Source organism: Trachemys scripta, chromosome 2, assembly GCF_013100865.1.
Source record: "Trachemys scripta elegans isolate TJP31775 chromosome 2, CAS_Tse_1.0, whole genome shotgun sequence".
NCBI lineage: Eukaryota > Metazoa > Chordata > Testudines > Emydidae > Trachemys > Trachemys scripta.
In genome coordinates, this window is record NC_048299.1 from 219526997 (window position 1) to 219550649 (window position 23653).

Here is a 23653-nt window from a genome sequence, read left to right on the forward strand (position 1 = left end):
TGCTTTTATGTATTTGGATTCTTCCTGCAGAGCTGAGCAGTTTATTGGATAACTGTGGCCTAATTGCTCTTGTATTTTGGTACAAAACTCAGACACTCCAGGGCTAGAGAAGTTTTATAGATGTTCTACTCATCCATTTGCCCAGGGTGAGAACTTTTCTTAGTGGTTGAGCAGAATGTTATTAGTTTTTCTCTTTTGTTTGCAGTGTTGTTGTAGCTGTGTTGGTCCCAGGATATTAGAGAGGCAATGTGGGCGAGGTAATATCTTTTATTGACCAACTTCTGTTGTTGAGAGAGACAAGCTTTTGAGTTTACACAGAGCTCTGCTTCAGGTATGGTAAAATTACTCAGAGTGTCACAGCTAAATACAAATTATTAAGCATAAGGAGTTAACACAAGTTGCCAGAGACCATTCAAGGTGAAGTGGGCAGTTAACACCTCTGCAGTCATAGAACAAAGGAGGGTTAGTGAGTTACCGATTGTTGTAATGAGCCATAAATCTGATGTTTTTACTGAGTCCATGATTTTTAGTGTCTAGCAAAGTTATGAATTTAAGCTCCCAGACTCACCTTTTGAAAGTATTGTTCAGGTTTGCTTTGTGGCCTGAGAGGTCAGAGATGGAGTGATCACTTTGTGAAAAGTGTTTGGCCATGGATGATATGATGTTTTTGTCTTTTATCATTTTTCTGAGAGTTAATTCAAGAAACATAATGATTGTCTCATTTCACCCACTGGATGAGGTACATCACATTATTGTGACAGGTATGTGTAAGACCTATGGATCCTGAAATGTATGTTGTGGGAGGAGTGTGTTGATCATTGTAGCTATGGAGATATGTCTACTTATTTTGCATCATCAGGCATTACAGAGAGCAAGTGAGTAGCTTGTGCATCTGGAATGGTCCATTTTCCTGACAATGTTGGAGGGCTGTTAAATAATAATGTTGGTTACCAAGTTGGGGCTGATCCTATTGTCTGCATAGTAAGTTCTCTTTTATTCAGTGTTAGTATATCCCATCAGCAGGCTGCTGTGTAGTACACTGGTTATCTAAGTGTAATGAGAGTTGGTGAATTATGCTGGAATATTGAGGGATTTTTAAATGTAAGGTCAGGGGAAATAGACTGTGGGAGTTTTGATTAACTGACGTGTGAGTAGTGAAGGTTCAAATGTGTATTTGCACCTATGCACGGGACCCAAAGTCATCTTTTACTTCTTGTTCTTCAAGCCCGTGGAAGCTAAAAACATTACTGAGGCAAGAAACAATCATAACTACTCTAATTAATGGAACAACAGATTAACATTAGCCATGAAAAGGCCAAATATTCAGCATCCTCTTCTGCATGCATTGGCTGTGCCTAACTAAACATGCAGCATTTGGAGTAAAAGAGTAACATTTTAACAGAGGACAGAGGAGATCCAAATGAAACAATTCTCCTTTGAGACGAGGTCATTTTCTTCCATCTTTATCAGTCTCAAGGAGTGGAGCTCTGTAACACTAAAACGACTCATTGGTGACTGGAGTCCTAAAAATACAAAATGTAAAAATCAACCCGTGAATCCAACTAGGCAAATCTCACTTGTCCTCAGGTTTAGCGCACTTCTTGTCACAGGAAACCAAATTGCTCTAACAGGGCCCAATCCAATGTTCACTGAAATCAATGAAAAGACTCCAACTGACTTTACTAAGTATTGGACAGAGGCTATATTGAACCTAATTATTACAAGGTGTTTGGGAGTGCAGATAAAGGCAAAACATATTGTGGTATCAGATGAAAAATTAAAATAATGCAAGGCTCAAAGTACATGGGTTACCCAGAACATTTGTCTAAAAGCATTGTCTCCTAAAACACAATCTCTATCATGAAAATTGTTTGAATAGACTTACTTTCCACTTTTGTTTTTCTGCTGAACTTTCCCTTACCTGAATAAAGCTTTGTTTTCATTGTTGTTTCTTCTTTTGCTACTGGAATGCAGCCCTGATGACTCTGTCGCTAAGTGGCTGAGTTGGTCTAAAGTTATCTCCTAACATCCCATCACAGCCTTCTAAAAGTTCTGCACCTTTAACGTGTGTCCTCAGTCTTCGAAACTCTTCTATCTGAAAAAGTAAAGAAATTACATGCAGAATATTTTAGATATTTTGTTCACTGTGGGGCCAATGATCTAATCTTAACTATAGTTGAATGTGTGGTTTTCAAAGCCTAAATATCTGAGCATATCAATTCTCATAATCAAGTAATTGTGAGTGGATAAATTAATTTGTACACAAAAACTGCATTTGCCTGGGCAAAATGATTAGCAATTACAACAGATGTCAAACTATTCGATTGTGTGCATAATGTCCCAAAGAGTTCTAGCTCAAACTACAGCTTGCTCTTGAAAAAGTGCTCGCCAAATATTTGGACATTCATACTTCTCCATGCAATTTTAGAAACTTCTTTTGAAAAATTAAATCAATAGATTAAAAACTGAACATAACTGGGGAAGAAAATGCAGATTAGCCAATGTCTGTATTTTTTAAATTGTTGGTATAACATGAATATGGTATTTTGAGCCAATTATTTTTAAAATAAGTGCCTACATTGTAACTGCAGAAAAATAATTGCACATGTCGAATATGTAGCTGTGTGGGCAAAAGAAGAAAGTGTGCGCATATGGTTTTGAAAGCTAATCTCTGCATATCTTATCACCACTTTTTTTAGAGCATATATTCAGGGCCAGCCTTTGGGGTGGGCAATTGGTGCAGCCACCTGACTGCCAACATTTAGGGGTGCCAAATGATCACATTCAGGGGTGCCAAATCCCTGGTGTGTTAGTTTTTTCTAGTTGTTGTGTTTTGCTTGTGCATTTTGGGTTGGTGCAGGAGGGGCCACCGAAAACGTTTTCTGCCATGGGCAACAAAGCACCTAAGGCCTGTCGTGCAGATATTTCCCTATCTTGCATTTCATTTTAGATCACCTCCTATACATGCAATAACACAACAGACAGGGGGCCTCTTTCTGCTCTCACTTAGAGGATGGTAAATCAGGGATAGCTCCTTTAATAGCAGCGTAAGTCCTCTGTGATATCAGAAACGGTGCCAGAGGGTGAGTTCATAGTGACATATCTTCATTTGTTAAGCATGAGACAAAAAGTAGTCTTGCAGCACTACTGAACCAGTCTGTGCACGTTGCTGCAATAGCACACTCTTTTTGACAGTTTGTTTTTAGGATTTTAAATGAATGCAAATCACATGTATTTTAAACAGAAAAGAACATCATAGTAGAAGGAAAGTAACATGAAAGAGTGATCTGTTAAATAATTAAACTTCATAGAAGAATTACATTTCTTATCTTTTCTTTGGCATAATAACAAAATATAGAGGGTAGATTCTCCCCACTCAAAGTAAAACCCACCCAAGGGGGCTTTTTGCATGGAAATCTCTATAATGATTCTCTCACAGAGACTCCATTGTGTGTAGAAAACCATTAAAAAACTTTGCCATTTTACATTGAGCTTCTGTATCTCTGCCCTGGCACCCAACTCCCCAGCAACCTAACTCCATTGCATCCCTAGACTGGAGCTCCACAGAAAAAGTGATGGAGCCTAGGATCATATCATCATTTCCATGTAACGTCTGTGAGGCCAGCGTGGGGGGGGATGATGGGTATTCCTACTATCCGTTCATCCTCCTGCATGACTCTGTTTCCACACTGATCCCCCAGCATGCAGAAAGGGCTCTGCCAGCCCCAAGAAGGGAAATGTGTCACAGAGGACTCCTCTATGCATGTATAATAGAGACGGAGGGGCATGTAAATCTAACCCCAGATTTTTAGGAAAGTAAAGTGTTCCAAGATAGCTAGTGGTATTTTCTAGAATCTTTGTAGCTGCTATATTGGCTGGGGACACAGTTTCCAATTGTAATTCAGAAGATAACCACGATCACTGTTATTTACTCCAAAAAAGTACAGAGTCGCTTCTTTTCAGATGTATGTGTTTGATTTAGCAGCTAACTCTTCCCTGTAGCTGAGATTCTCTTTCCTCAGAGAGCAGCATGTTGTGCCTCTCACAGCTGAGATGTAAGGAAGACAGCTTGGACTGAAAAGATGAAAGGAGGGAAGAGTGGTGAGGCTCTTTTAGAATGCTTTTTAAGGTAGAGCTGTTGTATTAATTTAGCTGGAATACAGACGCCTATTCTTGAAGATTTTTTTTTTATTATTTTATGATTATTTAACTGCAGAAGTCAAGTGCTGGTAGAAGCAGTGAGCGTCTTTTCTGAAGGTGGCCTCTTCCACCAGAGCTGAACTGAATCAATAGTGGAATCGTCTGAAACCACTGTAGTTTGGGAAGAAGCATTTCACAAGAGCACAGCTTTCGTTTGATCTTTGGAGGCTTGGAGACTTCACATAAAAACAAAACAAGCAGGAAAAAGCCTTTCTGTAAAGCCAATATTTTGGAATTATCCACTGCTTCAACTTCAAATGCGCTGCAGTGTACGCCGAGCTGGATCACTCACCTCCTGGAGGCTTTCCTCACAGAGCAGCTCCAACACCATTCAGTCAGGAGGGCAGGGTTCACCCCAGTCCCACATACTGAGTTCTGGGGCCCTATCACAAACCTTTGATCTGCAGAGAGTCAGAGCCATCGCACTGAGACGCACTGTGCGTCTGCATCAGCTTTGGAGCCCCCACTGTCTGCCTGCCCAATTCCTGATAGCATGGTTCAAGGCCAGACACACTCCATGGGCTCTGCTAGCCACGGCTGTCCTCATGACCACTGAGGAAGTGGCTCTATGGGAAAGATAATACAGGCCCAGGCTCTATTACCTTTCCCAGATAACTTCCACAGGGAAGAGAAGGGAAACTGTGTAACCCATTGGCTCTGTCCCACCCAATGTGTAGTTTGCCACCCTCTGCCAACCTTCCCATGCCTCTCCCCTCCCACAGACACTACCATTTGAAACACACTCTGCAAGGCCCTGCAGGGGAAAAGGATGTTTTGGTAGAGGTGGCTCCCTCTCCCAGCAAAAACCCATTCCACCTGGGAGCAGGGAGATCCAGGCACAGAGGGTTCCATCCATGTTCAGATCCAGGGTGCATGAGCTGACCTTTTGAATGGAATAAGAAGGCCCAATCCTGGTCCCACTAAAATCCATCCAAACAGTCCCTTAGAATTCTATTGAGAACCAATTCAAGCCCAAAATGTTAACTATACAGAACCCTAAACCAGATTAAAGCTCTTCGCTGTATTATAAACACTGTGTAGACACGGCTCATCATTTATATCACAGCTGGTGACAAAAACACCATTAGCTTCTATTTTTCAGAATTAACATTTAAGTCAGATTTCCTGATTTCAGTCTTTAAATTTTGCTTTATTTATGGTTTCAATTAAATGGCTATTTTCTTCATAGCACAACACAAACCCAAGAATGTTTCCTCTGTGAAAATCAGATTTGCTTGGAAAATGGACCCATTATCATGTAGGTGTTTTTTTGTTTCCAGTTTTGTTTGAAAATTGCATGTACCTTAGTGACACATTCTATGAAAACAGGTACTTTTTTGGGTGAACAAAATACTATGAATCTCCCATAGTTCTTTATTTTGCTGAACATATTTCCATACCACTCCAGCCACAATCATCTATTCCAGTGACTATTTATTTTCTTTTTAAATGATTCGGTACGAATGAGCTAGACAAAGGGGCTAGAGATCTAACCACTCAATTCAAAACTAGCTAACTCTGGCAGTGAGTATAGTGGAATGACAGCTGCTCACTGTATCACTGTTAGAAAGCCACGTTCTGATTGGCTCAGAGGATGCAATTGTTCTGTGCTTCAGTGAACCACAAAGCAAATTCTTCACAAGTGTCCAGTTAGAAAAACAAATTGTCCAGGAAAGTCTGAACAAGCTTTTCCCTATTTTTCCTTTCCTTTGGGAACATCATAAGGGGGAGAATACTATTCTTATTACAATGTTATATTTCTGTAGTGCATAGGAATGTGCTCGGTGTCTCCCAAAACAAATTAAGACATTGTCCTTCCCATTGAAATAAAGGTAACATGAGACAAGTGAGGGTCATAAACAGACAAGAGAAGGGAAGGGAGGAAGAAGGAGAAGGTTGACACTAGGAGGGAGCAGTTATCCAGTAAAGGCTTGATCTTCTTCCTATTGACATGAGTGAAAAAACTCCAAGGGCCAGAGTGTGAACCCCTTGTTCCCACTGCTGAACTGTGACTGGCAAAAGCCATCCAGACTTCAATAGGACTGCTTGTGAAAACAACTGCGCAGTCGGGTCCCAGTTGACTGCCGGGGGAGTAGGATCAGGCCCTAGTATCCTGATAGTTCTGTTCCTTGTTTGTTCTTTTGTTACTCAGGTAATTAATAGGTTCCAATCTCAGCTACCAAAGTGACAAATATGTATTGGACCTGATTCTCCTCTTACACTGGTGTAATCAAGAGTAACTCCACTGCAGTCAATGGAATATAAAACTATTATAAGTAAGAGGAGAATCAGGCCAACTGGTTGGAATCCTTATCAGCCACTCATAATTAAGTCTAGATCAAACCAGTTTATACAAGAACTTCTCTACCATCTTTGTGCCCATATTGAGCAAAAATGAAAATGTGTTGGAATGTATAGGAATGGGAGATCTAAACTTATGTTACATAATCTTTAGACCCTTCAACTGAGGTGATATTCCCTGAGCTGTTTAGGCCAAGTTAAGGCCTAATCCAACCAACAGTGCAGCTGAAAGATCTGGCCTACTGACACTAATCACTTTTCTTTCCTTTCTCTGCACATCGTGTATTACTGCTTTCTTTCTTAAAGAAACCTGACTGAAAGTGAACTTGGGTAATCAAGGTGAGAGGATGAGGCTGAACCATTGATTAATATAATGGCAGCATAATATGGGCCACATTAAGCTCTATCTCCTTCACAATACATCCTAGCATCTAGCTTGCTTTTTCAACCATTGCTGTGAATTTGTGTGTCTTCATTGTAGTAGCCATGACCTCTAGAACTTTTTTTCCTGTGTGTTAACTAGTGTGGAATCATCGGTGTGTAGGTAGCTTAAATTGTGCCAGCCACTGTGCACTAATTGCCTTAATTTGCCTATCATATACTGAATTACTCATGGCTAGCTAACAGGACACAGGGTTGCCTGAGCTCGTGACTTAGGGCAAAATGGCCACCTATCGAGATGAATAAGGGACAACTTAGTTCTTTTATTTCATCATGAGAATAGCCTCTCTCATATTGCTAGCAATATTTCTCCTAATAAATACCAAAATCTCCAGGAATTTCTGTGATGAAAAAAGAGATTTAGTAAACTTTTCTCCACAATAGCCCGCAAAATCTATTAGCATTTTCAGTTGTGTTTATTGTGTTCAAGGTTTTGTATTTACATACTAAAATATAGGCTAAAATATCTAAGTAGTGTAAAGCAGAATGTCATTCAAGGCCTCAATCTGATAGCCACAGTATTATTTGATGCAGCTGAAGAAGTGGTTTTTTACTCACGAAAGCTTATGCCCAAATAAATCTGTTAGTCTTTAAGGTGCCACCGGACTCCTTGTTGTTTTTGTGGATACAGACTAACATGGCTACCCCTCTGATACTTGAGTATTGTTTTGTTTACATTCATATTTAAGACCTTTTAACACTATCATACTAGGATTGTTATAGCAGGTGACATATATTAATACAGAGTACATTTTTCACAACAGTTATTCTGAGTCTGCTGATATCAACAGAGGTGTTTTCATTCAATCAGTGCTAGACTGTCATGAGACCTGTCCTTTCAGCAAGAAAAGAAGTGTCAGACTCATGATTAGATATTTTTTAGTTGCAGTCACTTAATTTAAAAATAAGTTTACTGGGAGCTAGTGCTTTTATTCTATGATCAATCATAGAATATCAGGGTTGGAAAGGACCTCAGGAGATCATCTAATCCAACCCCCTAATCAATGAATTATATTGTTGAATTAACCTCTCATATTAAAACAAACACTGTCAACTTAAAATAAATTGTGAACAAACACATTTCTTTACTTGTGTTACAAGTAACACCTTAGATCAGGGGTAGGCAACCTATGGCACACCTGTCGAAGGCGGCACACAAACTGATTTTCAGTGCCACTCACAGTGCCCGGGTCCTGGCCACCGGTCCAGGGGGCTCTGCATTTTAATTTAATTTTAAATAAAGCTTCTTAAATTTTTAAAACCTTATTTACTTTACATACAATGATAGTTTAGTTATATATTATAGACTTATAGAAAGAGACCTTCTACAAATATTAAAATGTATTACTGGCACGTGAAACCTTAAATTAGAGTGAATAAATGAAGACTCAGCACACCACTTCTGAAAGGTTGCCGACCCCTGTCTTAGATTATTAAAAGTGAAAAAAAAATTAAAAATCCAGTTTGTCACTATTTATGTTCTTTTGTCTCTACTGTTTTGCCTTCTCTCAGCACGGACAATGAAAAATCAATGCATTCATATTCTGTGTTATAGTTAGGTTCACCTTGCTCATTGCTGGTGTTCCTATGACTGGGTTTCAAACCCTGCCAGGGAATATTTATGTGTTCAGCACCAACAGTTTTCTTTGGTATTTTTGATTTATATTGTGCAGAAAGGCTTATATATATTATAAAAGCATATTTTTTTAAAAAATGGGCCAAATTTATATTGACTGTTCATTTGCCAACTTTTATTATGTAGGATTAGGAAAAGAGTAAGATAAATTAAATGTAGTCCAAAGTAATAGAGTTAACCTACACTATTAACAATTTCATTCTCCAGGACACACTGTCTCCCAGTGTGTCTTTGTTCCTTTAACATCAAAAAGAAGTGCTATTTGAAAGCTTTTGATTACAAAGGATTGAATTTCTTTAGCTCATTGATTTCTTGCTTTCACTTTAGTAAAGAATTATTTTAAATTCAGATGATAAATGATAACAAGATTTGTTTCCATCTTTGACCTTTCCGTGCATTCACTGACTCAAAAGGTTTAACATTTACTTGAAAAGCCATGTACAGATCTAATGGGATCTTCAAGAAAATCTAGGTATAGCATCCTGCTATATATTTGTATGCTATAACCTTTAGCTCAGAACCATATTCTCAGGTCACTTTAAGCACAGTTATTACCTGCAGTTGGGATACAGTCAATGGATATCGAAATAATATCCAGGTAACACTTTCACTGCAAGGAGGGATGGTAAGGGAGCCCTCATATACCCAATAATCACGTAGAAGAGGATCTGAAATTAAAAGGATAATTTAATGTTAATGTAGTAATTAAGGAGTTTCTATTCACATATACACAGATTTTATTATAATAATTTATACTTACTCTGTCCAAGAATCTAAAACTGCTAAAATCTACAAAAATGGCTATTATTATCCCTATATTACAGATGTGAAAAACAAGTTTCAGAGAGTGTACGTCCTCAGTCACACAGCAAATATATGACAGAGTGGAAACCCAATTCCAGGTCCTTTGATTCCCTGGTTGTCTGCTCTAATCATTAGTAAGGGCTGCCTCCCTTGTGCCTAACCCTGCCTGTATAAATGGGAAGATGAAAGAATTAGTTCCTTTCTTGTTCCCTGGTCAGAGGAGATCAGACACAGTTTCTGACTCTGATCCTGCAAGGAGCTCAGAGCTCTTTGCTGGATTGGGGTTTAAATTCCTGTGCTCCCACAGTGATAGGGCCAAGAGCTGCAACAGAAGCCCCATGAGGAGAAGCAGGTATGGCTAGGGCTGTAGTTATACACTCCCTCCATATCCACATGTGCACCTTGGCCATCATGAGGAAGAACACTTGCTGCACCCCTGTAAAGGTGCCACTGTATGCATTCTCCTAGTTCTCCCGTAGGCATTGTTCCACTGCAAACATCTTCACCCTCACCCAACATGGGCACTGACTTAAAGCCACAATCCAGTCCTTAATTTTAGGCCGAGCTGGTAGGCAAGGGTCCTGTGGAAAAAAACACTATGTGACCATGTAATTAAAGGCTGTATCATAATGTGTATGCAACAGGGGGCTGAATTAAGGTTGCATTTGCAGCCTTAATTCTGGCATTTCCAATCTTTTGAGTACTTGACTTTCCAACCTTAAAAATGTTCTTTTAATGTAGTTTTGGGTCTGTACTGTGGAAAGAGACTGCCACAATGGCATGGAATTTGGCATGGAGGCAGCCCTTACAACGGAAGCTTTGTTCTGAAGGAAACTGGTAGAACTGGTCAAAAAAGGGGTCAAATTTTCATGACACCCTGCAATGGGGTTGGTTACACTTATTTGTCTTTGTTGATCTAAGACTTATTTGCTGTGTGACTTAGAGCAAGTCACTTAACTTCTCTGTTACCCATGTGTGATGTAGATATCCTTAGCATTTGGGGCATGCTTTCCATTGACATCAAGCCCAACGGAGCTGTGGGGATTAATTATCAAACGTTGTACAGTAATTGTTTAGAAAAACAGCTCTGTATAAAGAATTACTCATATCTACCCTCTGAAGCCTGGCGGAGTAGAGAGCACTGCACAAAGAAAACACAAAAAGCCAGCAGGGATGGGAGATTATTAAGTTGGCTGGCCAGAGAGTAGTGGATGCTGTACAATCTTAAAGGATGTACTGGCATCCACATGCCCCAGGTACACTAGAATGCTCAGGGAAACACTGTATCTCCACATCACCTCAGGCTGGGTCTGTGCCTCTAGGGGACCAAAGAAGCCACTGATGTAAATTGTGACTTCCTGTGAGTATCACGGTTGTCAACTGCATGGCAGAGGCAGCAATCTTGGAAACAATGATTCCACACGATGAGAAATATAATGGGTACTCAATGGGTAAATTGCTGATAGCCAGACACTGTTCATCTACACTGTTGGTCAATGGAGCACTCATGTCCAGATCTACAGAAAGTTTTGCTGTTGATTGAACTACATTAAAGTTCTCCAGGAAAGAATGAGTTGCAACAGGATTTTATAAAGTGGCACAAGGCGTTAGACTGTTCAGAATGCAGATGTAACATATGTAACAGTACATCTACACTAGTAAGTAAAGGTTTGCTGTATATGAAACAACACCTACCTGGTAATAAAGAGTTGGGATTAAAACAGGGTATTGTTTTGGACTTCCCCTGAAAAATCAATACAAATCCATCTCATCTCCAATTCTCATTAAAAAGATGTTGAAGGGGAAAAAAGGAGCCTTTGAATGTTGTCATCACAGTAAGCCTTGAATTTCTGTCCCTGGCAACCACTGATGACAGTCTCCATTGAATCATCATTACATTAGTCCTTGCAGCTATACAACCCTTTTATTTATTTATTTTATATTTTCTGTCTAAGGCTACCCAGCCCATTTTTGTAGATCTCTGCTAGCTTAGTCTCTCCTTTTGGCATGGAGCCCTCTGTAAGGCCTTGATCCTGCAGCTCACTGCATTAGCTTCAGTGACGTTCCACATAGGTGAAGCTGCGTGCCTGCACGCAGTGAACTGAAGGACTGGCCCCTAAGTGAGCTTTGTCCCAAGCAGCCTGTTTACTCCATTATTTCTAAGGGCCAAGTTCTGCCCATAGATTTCTAATAGCAGGTGGCCTTTGAGATCATGGATGACAACATGTGCATCGAAGGACAGAGTTAACTGCACAATTGAAAATGTCTTTGATTTTCAAAAGTGAATTTCAAAGCTTTTGGGGGTTTTGCAGAAAGGTGTTTTACACCAACATTAATGCTTTATAAATGTAAAAATTACCAGTGAGTGTGTGTGGGGGGGGGGGGGAAGGGTTATCCCTTAGAGGAATATTTTGTTATATGTTGCATGTGGGTTTTTATTTAGTAGCAGATGGCGGGATCTCTGCAGTGGCTGCCTTGCTCAAGGAAAAGGGGAAGCATTTTAAGGAAGATCCCTTTAATTGTTCTTTGTTTACATTTGATTTAATTTTTATTTTAAATTGGAAGCACCTAGAGATTATTAACAGGTGCAGTAAATTTAATTAACTAAAAATGCGTTTTAAAACAAAGCATCTGAAAATCAGTTCCCTCCTACACTTACATGCCAAATCCTGAGCTTCTGGATTTGTATTTCCCACATCAAAATGCCTAACACAAATCCAATCCAAAGCCCATTGACTTCCACTGACTTCAGTGGGTTTGGATCAGGCCCACTGAGCAGGAAGTGTTGTGCTTCACTCTGTGATTTGGAAAGCTTATTAGAAAAACATGTAACATACCAATTCTAAGTATTCGCGAATATATTATCATAAACTTCTCATTAATCTCTTTTGATTATGGCAAAGTTGGGTTGAAATTGAAGATGTGACTTTTGGGTGTGACACTTTATAATATAAGACTATGTTGATGTGCTTAGTGCAAATAAAATGTATATATGCACAAAGCATGTATCATGCTGGCCCTCTGAATTCATGAGTGAGCATTCATGATCTTCCTATTTTTATCTGTGCTACCAATAGAGTATAAAGAGTTCTATACAATCTCTCTCTCTCTCTCAGACACACACATACACAAACACACACACAAAATAATAGTTTGTAGAAATGAATGCTACACCTGGAGTACATGAGATATTGTTCAACTAAAACAAGATTTAAAATTCAGATTAATTAATAATAATACATAATTCCTAAAATTCCAAAAACATCTGCCTTTTCAGACCTATACAGTGCTTGTCATTCATCGATCTCAAAGCCCTTTATAATCATTATCCCCATTTTACAGATGGGGACAGGGAGATTAAGTGTCTTGATTAAGTGGTCACAGAATAAATCAGTGTCAAAGCTGGGAAGAAAACCCAGATCTCCTGAATCCTATTCCAATGCCATATCTATTTCATTGACTTTCTTAACAGGGTTCCACTATGCTATAGCCATATTGCAGTTGTGATTTTGCCTGGGTGTTCGGCCTGCATATTCTGTTCTTGTATAACTTGAAACCTGACAGGTTGGGGAATACTGACACTGGGGTTCTTTGAACATTCAGTACAGATCTTTCTTGGTGGTTGAGTTCACACTGACAAAGTATTGGTATGATTAAAAAAACCAATACTTGTGAACCGTCAATGGTATATGAGATTAAAACTTTCCCTGCAGTCAGAATAGGAAATAACTGTACTAATTGTGTGGGATTTATTGTTAAATGTTGACTTTTAATGGTGACCACTGTATTATGGCTCCCACATGATATCTTAGCACAAACATTTCTGATACTGTACTCTCTGCTTCAGTTTATCTTCTTTGCCCTTCCCCGATTCAGTCCATCTCTGTCAAGTATTTCTGTTTCCCTCAGACAATTCCTCACCTTGTACTGGATGTCCTGGAGAATTTCAGTTACGGCCTTTAGACCTAAATGTTCCTTTCCTATCTGAAACATAACAAACAAACAAGCAAACCCAAAAATGAACTTCACTGCTGTGTTGTTTCTGAAAACTAAGAGAAAGGTCAACAAGTCTGGCCAGTTCAGTGCTTGTTTGTACACAACCTTGGATTAACCAACTATTCTGTTACATGGCAAATTCAAACAAGAGGTACTAATTCCCATACAATAAAGACCTTGGCCAGAATGAAACTAGGTTTAAGTAACTTTAAAACAGTAACAGAAACTGACAGAATTAAAAAAATAAAGTCAAAGTCAAGGCTAATAAGCCTGAACTCACCTTGTTTTGCCTCAATAGTGCAGCACATGCTTCATGTAAGGGTCAAAGCCATGCAGCATTGTGAGATATAAATGCCAAGGCTACAATTTGTCCTTACACATTTTTGTTAGAAAAATACATAGAAAAGAACTTAGTACACAAGCATGAAAGAAACCTTTGAGTTTGTTCCCATAGTATTGCATAGCTGAGGCTGTGTGCTCCACTCCTTATTGAGGATAACCTCTCATTGAAGCTAAGGAAAGTTTGTTTGGATGAAAAGTGCAGAATCATAGTTCACCCCTTTCTTCCCCACTCCCCCCCCATACACACCCACACCCCTTTTATACTCCCAAAACATTCCCATTGACTTGAGTGGGGCCAGGATTTCACCCCACACCTTTATTGAATGTCTTTGAGAAGCGGACAAAAGACACATGTAGAAAGAAATTTTTAAGGTGAGAGATCCTGATTATTTAATGTAGATTTAAAGTAGCCAGGTTGCATTGTAGAATCAGGATCTGATTCTAACCTGAGATATATACATATGCTCACACATACATGCACGCCTGCCATTGACTTCATTAAGAGCTGTATGCACATGTACATGGGCACAAATGCGCTCAGATAGTTTACAAAATGTCATTGTTTAAATGCAGTATGCTTCTGAGCTAGGTACATAAGCACTAATAGAGCAGCATGGGCATAAAAAACCTACAGAAGCCAAAAACTTCACTGCACACACAATTCTCCCCCTCTGGAGAGGATGAGAGAAAGAATGAACAACATCTGACCGATGTTACTCACGTTGCTTAATGCCTTATTGGAAGGTACTCAGATACTAAGATGGTGAAGGGGGTGTGAGAGTCCATAAAGAATAGAATCATAGATTCACAGTTTCCTAGGATCAAAAGGGACCATTGTGATCATCTAATCAGACCTCCTGTATAACAAGGGAAATAGAATAAAATATGGGGAGCATTTTCAAAAGCATGTAAGTGATCTAGGAGCACAGGACCCATTGACTTTCAGTGGGACTCATGCTCTTAAGTAGGTGATTTTGAAAATCCCTCCCCCCTAAAAATCGGGAACTCACAAAACTTCCTGGGCTTGATTTTGATGTCACCATGCATCATGTTTTCAGCAGAGTTATTCCTAACTTACACCATGCTTGTGAGAGCAGAACAAGACCCCTCCTCTCCCCCACACCAGTGTTTTTACATTCATAAGAACTCTAACAAGATTGAAAGACCTAAAATTTGACTTTTCTTCTAATCTGCCAAATTTGTGTAAATGCCCGTGCATGGGTGGAATTGGAGTGCAGGGGGAACTGACACCAAGGCAGGAATAGTTTTTTTTTTAAAAGCACCCAACACTTCAACTAACTAGTGGTGTTGGGGGTGTTAGGGCATGTGTTTGTGCATATAGGTTTTTAGGAGGAAAAAAGTTTCAGTAGGAGTTTGAAACCTCCAAGAAGCAATTATAAACAGTGGCTTAAAAAATCACTCTTTCTGCCTTTAACAGAATTGAAAAGAAATGTGACTTAATTTGTTTTCTCACTGGACCATTAATAAGTAGCATAAAGCAAACTATGATTTTTTTAGACAATTTTTAATTATGTGGAGCCTTTCTTGGCTAATAAGAAAACACCATGGAATGCTTACGGCGAGAGACAGAAGTAGAAAAAAAGATATTGGTTACGTTTCAAAGATTTATTTAAGAATCGTATGTAACTTTGTAAGTGACTCCAAAGTTACCTCTGCTGGAATTAGAGGGCAACTTACATAAGCAATTATGACATAAGCCTGTAGGATACGAAGCTGAGAGAACTGAGAATTTCTAGCATTACTGTTTAACAATTCTATCTCAGCGCTGAGACTGTAACCAATGTCCCTTTACATTCAAATAGAGGTAAATCTCAGAGGTGCTCAGAAGCTCATTATGGAATATGACTAATTAACAGTACAACTGTGAAAGAAAATCCATTTGATCTAAATGTGAATCATAACTCTCTTCCTCAAACCTCCTTAAACGGAACCGTTCACTGCTTGTCATGACTAGGGCTATGTGAAATTGATGCTTTGGGTTCACAGGGGGTTTGGGAATCAAAACTGGTTGGCTTTGTTCATAGCGTTCACAGCTCTTGAAGCCACTTAGTGTCACTTAGAGTCAGGGGATCACATGAACACCCAATTAACACCCAGGGTCACCAACAGGCCACACGGCTCCTTTATTTTTGACTTTTCAGGAAGGGCTGCCCTCTGAGCACCATCACCCAGCATCTCCCAGTCCAATGTCTCTGAAGAGGGAAAGTCTCTCCCCTCCTTATACTCCTGTGCAGAGGCCATACTATGCTGGTGTCGTTGGGTCTAGCACAAATTCTCTACAGGGTTACCCCCATTGGCAGCACTGGGGCCAGAAAGTAAGTGGAGACTAATCCACACAACACTCCTCCCGTCCCCGTATCTCCCAGGGCCTGAATAACAGAATTGGCCAAGAATGGAAGGGAGCAAACTTTAAGTGGACGTGGTCCCTGAGAGCTCTAGGAGGTGTCATATCCCAGAGGCACACTACCTCCTTTTGTTCCCACTGGAAGGGTGTGATTCCACACCTGTCCCAGCAAAGGCCTGTGTTTTACTGCCACCATTTACAGGTAGCACCATGCCGTTGGACACAACAGTTTAGGACAAGAAACTAAGAATTTCCTTTTCCAATTGAAACTTCAGGGTGAACTGAGGTAGACAGGATGTAATTACCCCAACGGAAGTTTGGCCAGAACATCAGTGCTGTGGGACTTTTAACAAACAAAAGAGTGGTCAGCACTTCAGTTTTTATACAGCACCTGCAGCAGCACAATACCACCTAGTACTGACTGAGTGAGAAGACAGCGTGGCACCTTCTAAATTTCCTACACCACTTCCTGCTGCCACCTAAGTGTTCTTTAAAGGTATGTCATCCAAGTACCCAACCAGCCCACTGCTCTTTAGCTTATATGACATGACAAGGCTGCAGGACAAGACTGTTAGATGGTACGTTTTCCATTCTTTAGTTATATTATTTTAAATACACCTCTGCCCCGATATAATGCGACCCGATATAACACGAATTCGGATATAACGTGGTAAAGCAGCGCTTCGGGGGGGGGGGTGCTCTCCGGTGGATCAAAGCAAGTTTTATATAACGCGGTTTCACCTATAACACAGTAAGATTTTTTGGCTTTCGAGGACAGCGTTATATCAGGATAGAGGTGTATGTTGCTTTTAATCAAATATCATTTTAGTTACCATTTGCACTGAAGATACGTGTAGACAAATACTTGTTGTATTAGAATACAAGCAACTGTCGATTTCTTTTGTTTTCTGAAATCACTAACAGTAGAAAGTAGAAGGGGGCTCTTTTATAGGAGCCAAATGATAACATGTGATTACCACAGTAAAATATTTACCTGCACAAACAGAGCAATGATAGCTATCCCGTGCTTCTTCCCCACTGCCTCATCAATACTGCTGTACAGTGTAGAGTTCCAGTGGATTAGATGGAGCTAAAACAAAATGATGCAGACAATGTCACCAGTAGGTAAAAGTTTGTGTGTGCCTGAGAAACAGGAAGGTGATTTTAGCTAACAAAGCCAGCACATATTATAAAAGATGGAATCGCATGATGACCATTATAAGTCCAGAAAGAAAGAAGGTACTGTTGATAACTTCCCCTCCTATTTTAACCACAGAAAGGATGTCTTGCATTCAGCTGCCAAGTATCCATGACAAAGGCATGGATCAATGTGGTAACAGACAGTGCATTACAAATGGTGTACTCCCTCATTTTGAGGCACTGAAATAAACTCTGCAAACTCAACCCATCGACATGGCCTCTGTCACTGCCAGCTAGCTCTCGTCCAAGCCACAAATTCATATTCGCCACGTTAGAGTATGGCTGTGGACATAGATTTTTCCTAACATTCATTTAATTGGCTGGCTGTGCCTTTTTGATAGTACATGTCTCATGAACTACCACTGCGATGTTGAACCGCTGGGACCTCATCAATGAACAACAATCCCCCCCCCCCGCTACTCCTACCCCCACCCCCATCCCCGCTCATTGAATGTAATGGGTTGGGAAAAGGGAAAATGGGGAAAAGGTAAACACAGGCAGCATGACTGGGGAGAAATGGAGACAGGTAGCTTGCAGATGCAAGGGTGAAGGTATTGGTGGATAATAAGTGTGTATTAAACTGCCTTCACCCCTCCCCTCCCCCAAAGTGCCAATAAAAGCCTGTGGACATCCAGCTACTTTTAACCAGCTTCCCTGAATCAGGGCTTGCATTAGTAGCAGCACAGGTAAACAGGAAGCAGTAGTCACTGGCTGGTAAAAGGGAGGTCTTATTCTGGCAAACTGGTACAGCTGCCCAGCAAGAATTGGGAACCCCTGTCATAGAAGCAATCTGTTAATGAAAAGAAAGAAAGGGGAACATTGACAGCTTTATATAGTCAATGGCAATATGCATTTCAAACAGCTGACTGTTTCCAGCTGTAATGATAACACGTTATCTCCTTGGCTATGGCATTGCAGAGGTTTCCCCCACTCAAGCATGTCTGCTTTTAAGTATATCTAGGAGCAGCCCTGGCACATTCCATGCAGATAAAACAGGTACAAAAAACTTTAAATTTAATTCCCTGTTATAAAATCGAGTGATTGATGTTTTGCATTGTTAGGTGTTTGAGGGGTGAAAATGTCACCTGCTTAGCTAGCATTTTTCCCAGTTTCACAAAAAATAGTTTTTTAAAATAGAGTTTTTCTCCGTCTTACTATTTCTGCCTAGCACCCCCAAGCAGTGATGACTGCTCTCCACCCCCAGAGAGTTTGCTTAGATTACTCAGCATCTCCCATGATCAGGCCCTCAGACTGCTGCCTCATCCCTTATTTCAGCTCGGATAGAAACCAAACATACAACTCTGATTATCATTCTTTCAGAAACATTCAATAAAGGATTTTTAAATGTACTGTTGCAAATCAAATTAGCATAATAGATCATTTTGTTCATTCTGAACACAAATATTTGACATGATAAAGAAAACTCCAAGCTAAGTTTCATTAGAAAGTCCACTTGCATTGAGCAGTGCTAATATAAAAAAACACTTACCCATCTACAAGAGTTATAGGCAAATAAATTACCAGCTAAAACAAGACACAGAACTAAGTTGTGTCCCTGAACGTCCTGCATTCATAAAACCTTACTTGGAAGCAAATCAGTGTGAAGGAGCAAATCAATCTATTTGACATCTTGTTTAAGTTTACTATTTAAATGGGTCCTTTTGTAACTTTGTTCTGTTCATATATTTGAAACTTTCACAAAATGACCTTTATTTCCATTTTCACTTTTTAATATTAAATGATTCTTTAAAAAGCAAAACAAAAAATCAAATAAAGACAATTTAGTTACTAATACTGTCTCTAGGGAAAAGATGAACTAATACAAATCCAATTAGTTTAGAAGGCAAAAAATGCTATACCTTAAGTCAGACTATTTGTCCAAAATGCTACATTATTTGATTAGACTGGAATTTGCAGATATTACATTAGCCACTAGAGGGGGCTCATGCAATCCCATGAACATAACAAACCCTGAAATTAACAAGGAAAAATCTACTTCCTACAAACAGGTTTGTACAGACACCCAAAAAAGAACAACATTCCAGTGACTGCAATTGTGATGGCAATGTCCTTGGTACTGCAGAAAACAATACCCCATATCACTGCTATTAATTTTATTTTAAATGTCAGCATAAACCTTTCCTTCTGTGACCGTAACAATGGTCTTGAACGTTTAGAGAGCCCATTACTTTGACTAAGTCAACAGGCAGATCTGAGCTAAAGCCACCATGACATTCAATGTGTTGTTACGTTCAAAGAGGTAACATTTGTAAAATGACATTTTTCTGCATTCTGACAGCAACGTTGCAACAAGTTGTTTTCTGAAGTTCTAAAAGGAAAATGCATGACTTCAGATTTTGCTCAATCAGCGGGGAGAATGTACAAGCCCCATATAGCACTTCAGCACCCTTTACTTGTTGAGAGGCAGACTGGCCTAGTAGCTAGGGCCCTAGACTCAGGAATTGGAGGCCTGGGTTCTATTTCTGAAGCTGACCGGCTGTGTACTGGGGAGCACAAATTACTTCACTTCTCTGTGCCTTCCCTGCTGTGTCTCACCTATCTATTTAGATTGTAAGCTCTTCAGGGCAAAGACTGTCCACTACTATGAGTTTGTATGTTGTCCAGTACAATGGGGCTCCAATCTCTGTTTAACGTGACTGATAATTGTAGCTCCATTATTAAGAAAAACATTAGTGATCAAATTTTGCTGTGGCCAGTCTACAACGAGGAGCAGAAATACTGTGAGGTGCGTCCTGTGCTACAGAAACCCTGGTGGGGATTTGTGCTGTGAAGTGCACCTTGCTGCTGCTCTGAACTGGAGCAAAGCTCATGACTACCTGTTTCTAGCTAGCACATACAGTTAACCACAGGATGTATCAGCTGGCTGGAGAGCAGTCACATCCCCACAGCCCACTAACACTTGGAGAGGTAGTGCTGTGAGCTGACATGCTAGCATGCTATCTCTAGGGCTCTCTTTAGTACTATAGAGATATTCTGCCCTAAACTTTTCCAGGAGGGAAGAAGGTCCATATGCCTTTTCCTCGCCTCTTTCCCTCCCTTCCCTTCACTAGTTACGCATCAATGTAGTAGACGTCAGTATTTAATCCTAAAACATAAAGAGAAGTTAGACAAGAGAACAAACTGCCAAAGGGAGGTGTGGAAATGTCCACACTGGAGATATTCAGGATTAGTGTAGACACCAATCAATTAGGAACAGGTTAAGTAATTATTAAATCAATCCTGCCACAAGGCCTGGGCAGGAACTAGGGGGACATTTGTAGGACTTTCCAACCCAAAAGTTTCTAAGACTTCAGGACTCTGGTCATGGATGCCCTAGATTTAGATTGTAAGCTCTGTGGGGGCAGGGACCATCTTTTTGTTCTGTGTTTGCACAGCACTTAGCACAATGGGCCCTGGCCCATGACTACAGCGCTGCTGTAATAGAAATAAATAACAATAGTAATAGGCTGGTGGAAATCAGGATGATTATGGTCCACATCAGAGGAGAAGAACTGCTCTTTTCTTCTTGTAGCTATAGAGCCCTGTAGTGGATATCCACATACACAGACCATTTTTGTGGCTCATGAATCAGATGAGGAGACAAATTTTGTATCTGTGTAGGGCTCTATGTACCTGGTTCTATCCTTTGGCTTCAAAGGTTGCTTGAGCCACCTTGTGGGTGCAGAAACCAGGCACTGAGATGACAGTTACTACTAGGAGATAAAAATGGATGCAGAAGGGAATAAGAGAGTGGTGGGATAGGATGGCATGAATTAAAAGACTCCTGAATTTAACTGTGATGACAGATGGAAGCATACGAGCATTAGTTAGGGACAGACTGGGCCTAGTTTTTGCATGTGCAAGGAGCCTTCCCTCCCTCACGCTCACTGAGGCAGGGCCAGCTACAGTGGGAGGCCTGGTATTCTCCTGAGCACAGGCGCTACTCTCTGCTAGTGGCCACTACATAGCTCAGAGTGGCAGGAAAAATATGGGGGGACAGCGCCACCCCCTCAGGTAAACACACAGTGCATGGGGTTACAGAGAGAATGCTCCCAGTGCCTGCTGGAAGAGCTCCAGGAGACATTGTGCATGGTACTTCACAGACAAGTAAGGAGTCAAAGGCCTTGTCCTCAGGAGTTTACAATCTGAATTAGACAGGCAACAGAATGAGAAATGACCACAAATCATACTATTAGGATGACCATACGCCTCACTGCATTCACTCTAGCACTGATGACTTTATACATGCACATTTAAACAAATAAATAGATTTATAGCTTCATTAAAAAACCAATCAAGCTAATTCTCCTCCAGACTGGGGAGGAAGAAAGAAAGTTCAAAACTGTACCTCTTCCTTCTAGTCTTATATGCTTGGGAATCATTCAGAGGCTAAATTGATGGAGGCCATATAAGTATAAGTAATAAGGAGGAGGGATAGCTCAGTGGTTTGAGCATTGGCCTGCTAAATCCAGGGTTGTGAGTTTAATCCCTTGAGGGGGCCATCTGGGGCAAAATCAGTACTTAGTCCTGCTAATGAAGGCTAGACTCAATGACCTTTCACGGTTCCTTCCAGCTCTATGAGATAGGTATATCTCTATATATTATAAGTAGATAGGTGAACCAAGAAAGGAAGACATCAGAAAACACGTAGAAAAACAATTCTGCTCTGAGGAAACTATCATTTATTTTTTACTTTTTTGTTTGCCTGTTTTTTTGTTTGTTCGTTGTTTTATTTGTAATATGGGTAGGCATACAGAAGTCAGGTGACAACATGAGACACAAAAATAAAAACAACTACCCGTGGCAAAAAAAGAAAACCCATCTACCAACAAAGATTATACAATTTGAACTCTAAGGCCTACATTCCGCAGTTGATAGAACAAACAACTCCTGTTAATATTAATGGAGTAGGAGGTCCACCTTGGGAGAACTGATCCTAACACTTTTGCAGATTTTTATAATACAAATATATGATGCATTTGTAAACTGTACATTTCATAGCTTCACTTCCCATCCAACATGCAACAATTTATATTCACTACACCTCTACCCTGATATAACACGAATTCGGATATAACGCGATAAAGCAGTGCTCTGGGGGGGGCGGGGTTGCCCACTCCAGTGGATCAAAGCAAGTTCGATATAACACGGTTTCACCTATAACGCAGTAAGATTTTTTTGGCTTCCAAGGACAGCGTTATATCGAGGTAGAGGTGTATTCTGAGAGTGATGCTAACTTTTTGATCCTTATCAGACTAATGCACAATATTCTGCTAACCTTCATTTTACATTGATGTGAGGCAGTCATATAAAGAGCACATATTGGTGATACCAGACTGATATGAATATAACCACAGATCTGGTAAAATAATAGATTAAAACCACTAGACTGTACTGGCAGTTTATCATTATGTGGTTTTAAAGCATCCATCATTCAGAGTAGAAACAAGCTGAACATGTCAGTACAGCAGGAAAGGTTCTGTACAATTTACTCAGCTAAAGTTTTGATTTTCAGTGATTATGCTGTTTTTATTGAGCCAAAAAGAGTCAGCTACTCTGCTACTCTGCCAGTCGGGTGCACAATGGTAAGTATTTTCACAAATTATTTATAAAACTAGGAAAAGGTCCTTAGCTGTCAAAGAATAACTTATTTTCCTTGGAGGAGAAAATAATAATTCAAAGGGTTTTATTGTAGCTGGATGAGTGGCAAGTTAGTAGCGAATTCCTTTCAAGGTGAACTGAAGCCTTAAAAATGGTAAATAAATAACACAGCGCTGATGAAATTGACTTGTTCTGCCATCAGTTAGAGAAAAGTTTCTTCTTAAGTATCACTAAGAAACTCAGAATTGAGCCTAGGAGAAATATTTCTTTCTGTAGGGGACATAGCCTGAGGACCTTACTTAGTTTTTTACTCAATCCTTCCTTAATCCAAACATGCGCTGATCTCAGTTCTTATGGCTTTACTCAGACAAAATCCTCACTGACATTAACTTGAAGTTTGCATCAGTAAGAACTGAATACAAACTCAGTAAGGACCTGAGCTTCAGGCCCTATGTTAACGATGTACCTGCAACTTTAGAATGATCAACTCGCCCTGATTTAGGAAACCATGCCTTTCTGTTTCCAGGCCACCACAGCAAATCTTTTATGTCTGAATGAAAAAATGGGGCTCTGGGATGCTGGAGCCTGACATGGAATCAGAGGCATTCTCTGTACTGCTGATAGGTTTATTAGATCTGGCAGCCAGCTTCTTTGGATAACAAACAGAGTCACAGAATTTTGTAAAAGTTTACTTCTGACTACGGCAATGGCTGTTCTATGCAGCTCAGAGGGGTCATGAGTTCACAGACAACAAAAGTGATCAATGA

At 40.1% G+C, this 23653-nt stretch overlaps 1 protein-coding gene across 2 annotated transcripts in view; it reads right to left on the reverse strand.

The window, feature by feature from the left end:
• Positions 1 to 447: 447 nt before the first annotated feature.
• Positions 448 to 23653, reverse strand: part of CA8 (carbonic anhydrase 8) — a 49056-nt gene continuing 25850 nt past the window's right edge. The window contains exons 4-9 of one of the 2 annotated variants that reach the window (XM_034762984.1): positions 17080 to 17175; positions 13304 to 13366; positions 11078 to 11126; positions 9134 to 9246; positions 1922 to 2095; positions 448 to 1523 (exon numbers count right to left, since the gene is read on the reverse strand). In XM_034762984.1, coding sequence (XP_034618875.1) covers positions 1961 to 2095; positions 9134 to 9246; positions 11078 to 11126; positions 13304 to 13366; positions 17080 to 17175 — 456 coding nt within the window. In that variant the 3' untranslated portion in view covers positions 448 to 1523; positions 1922 to 1960. The remainder of the gene's footprint in view (positions 1524 to 1921; positions 2096 to 9133; positions 9247 to 11077; positions 11127 to 13303; positions 13367 to 17079; positions 17176 to 23653) is intronic. The other variant, XM_034762983.1, reaches the window with a different exon arrangement.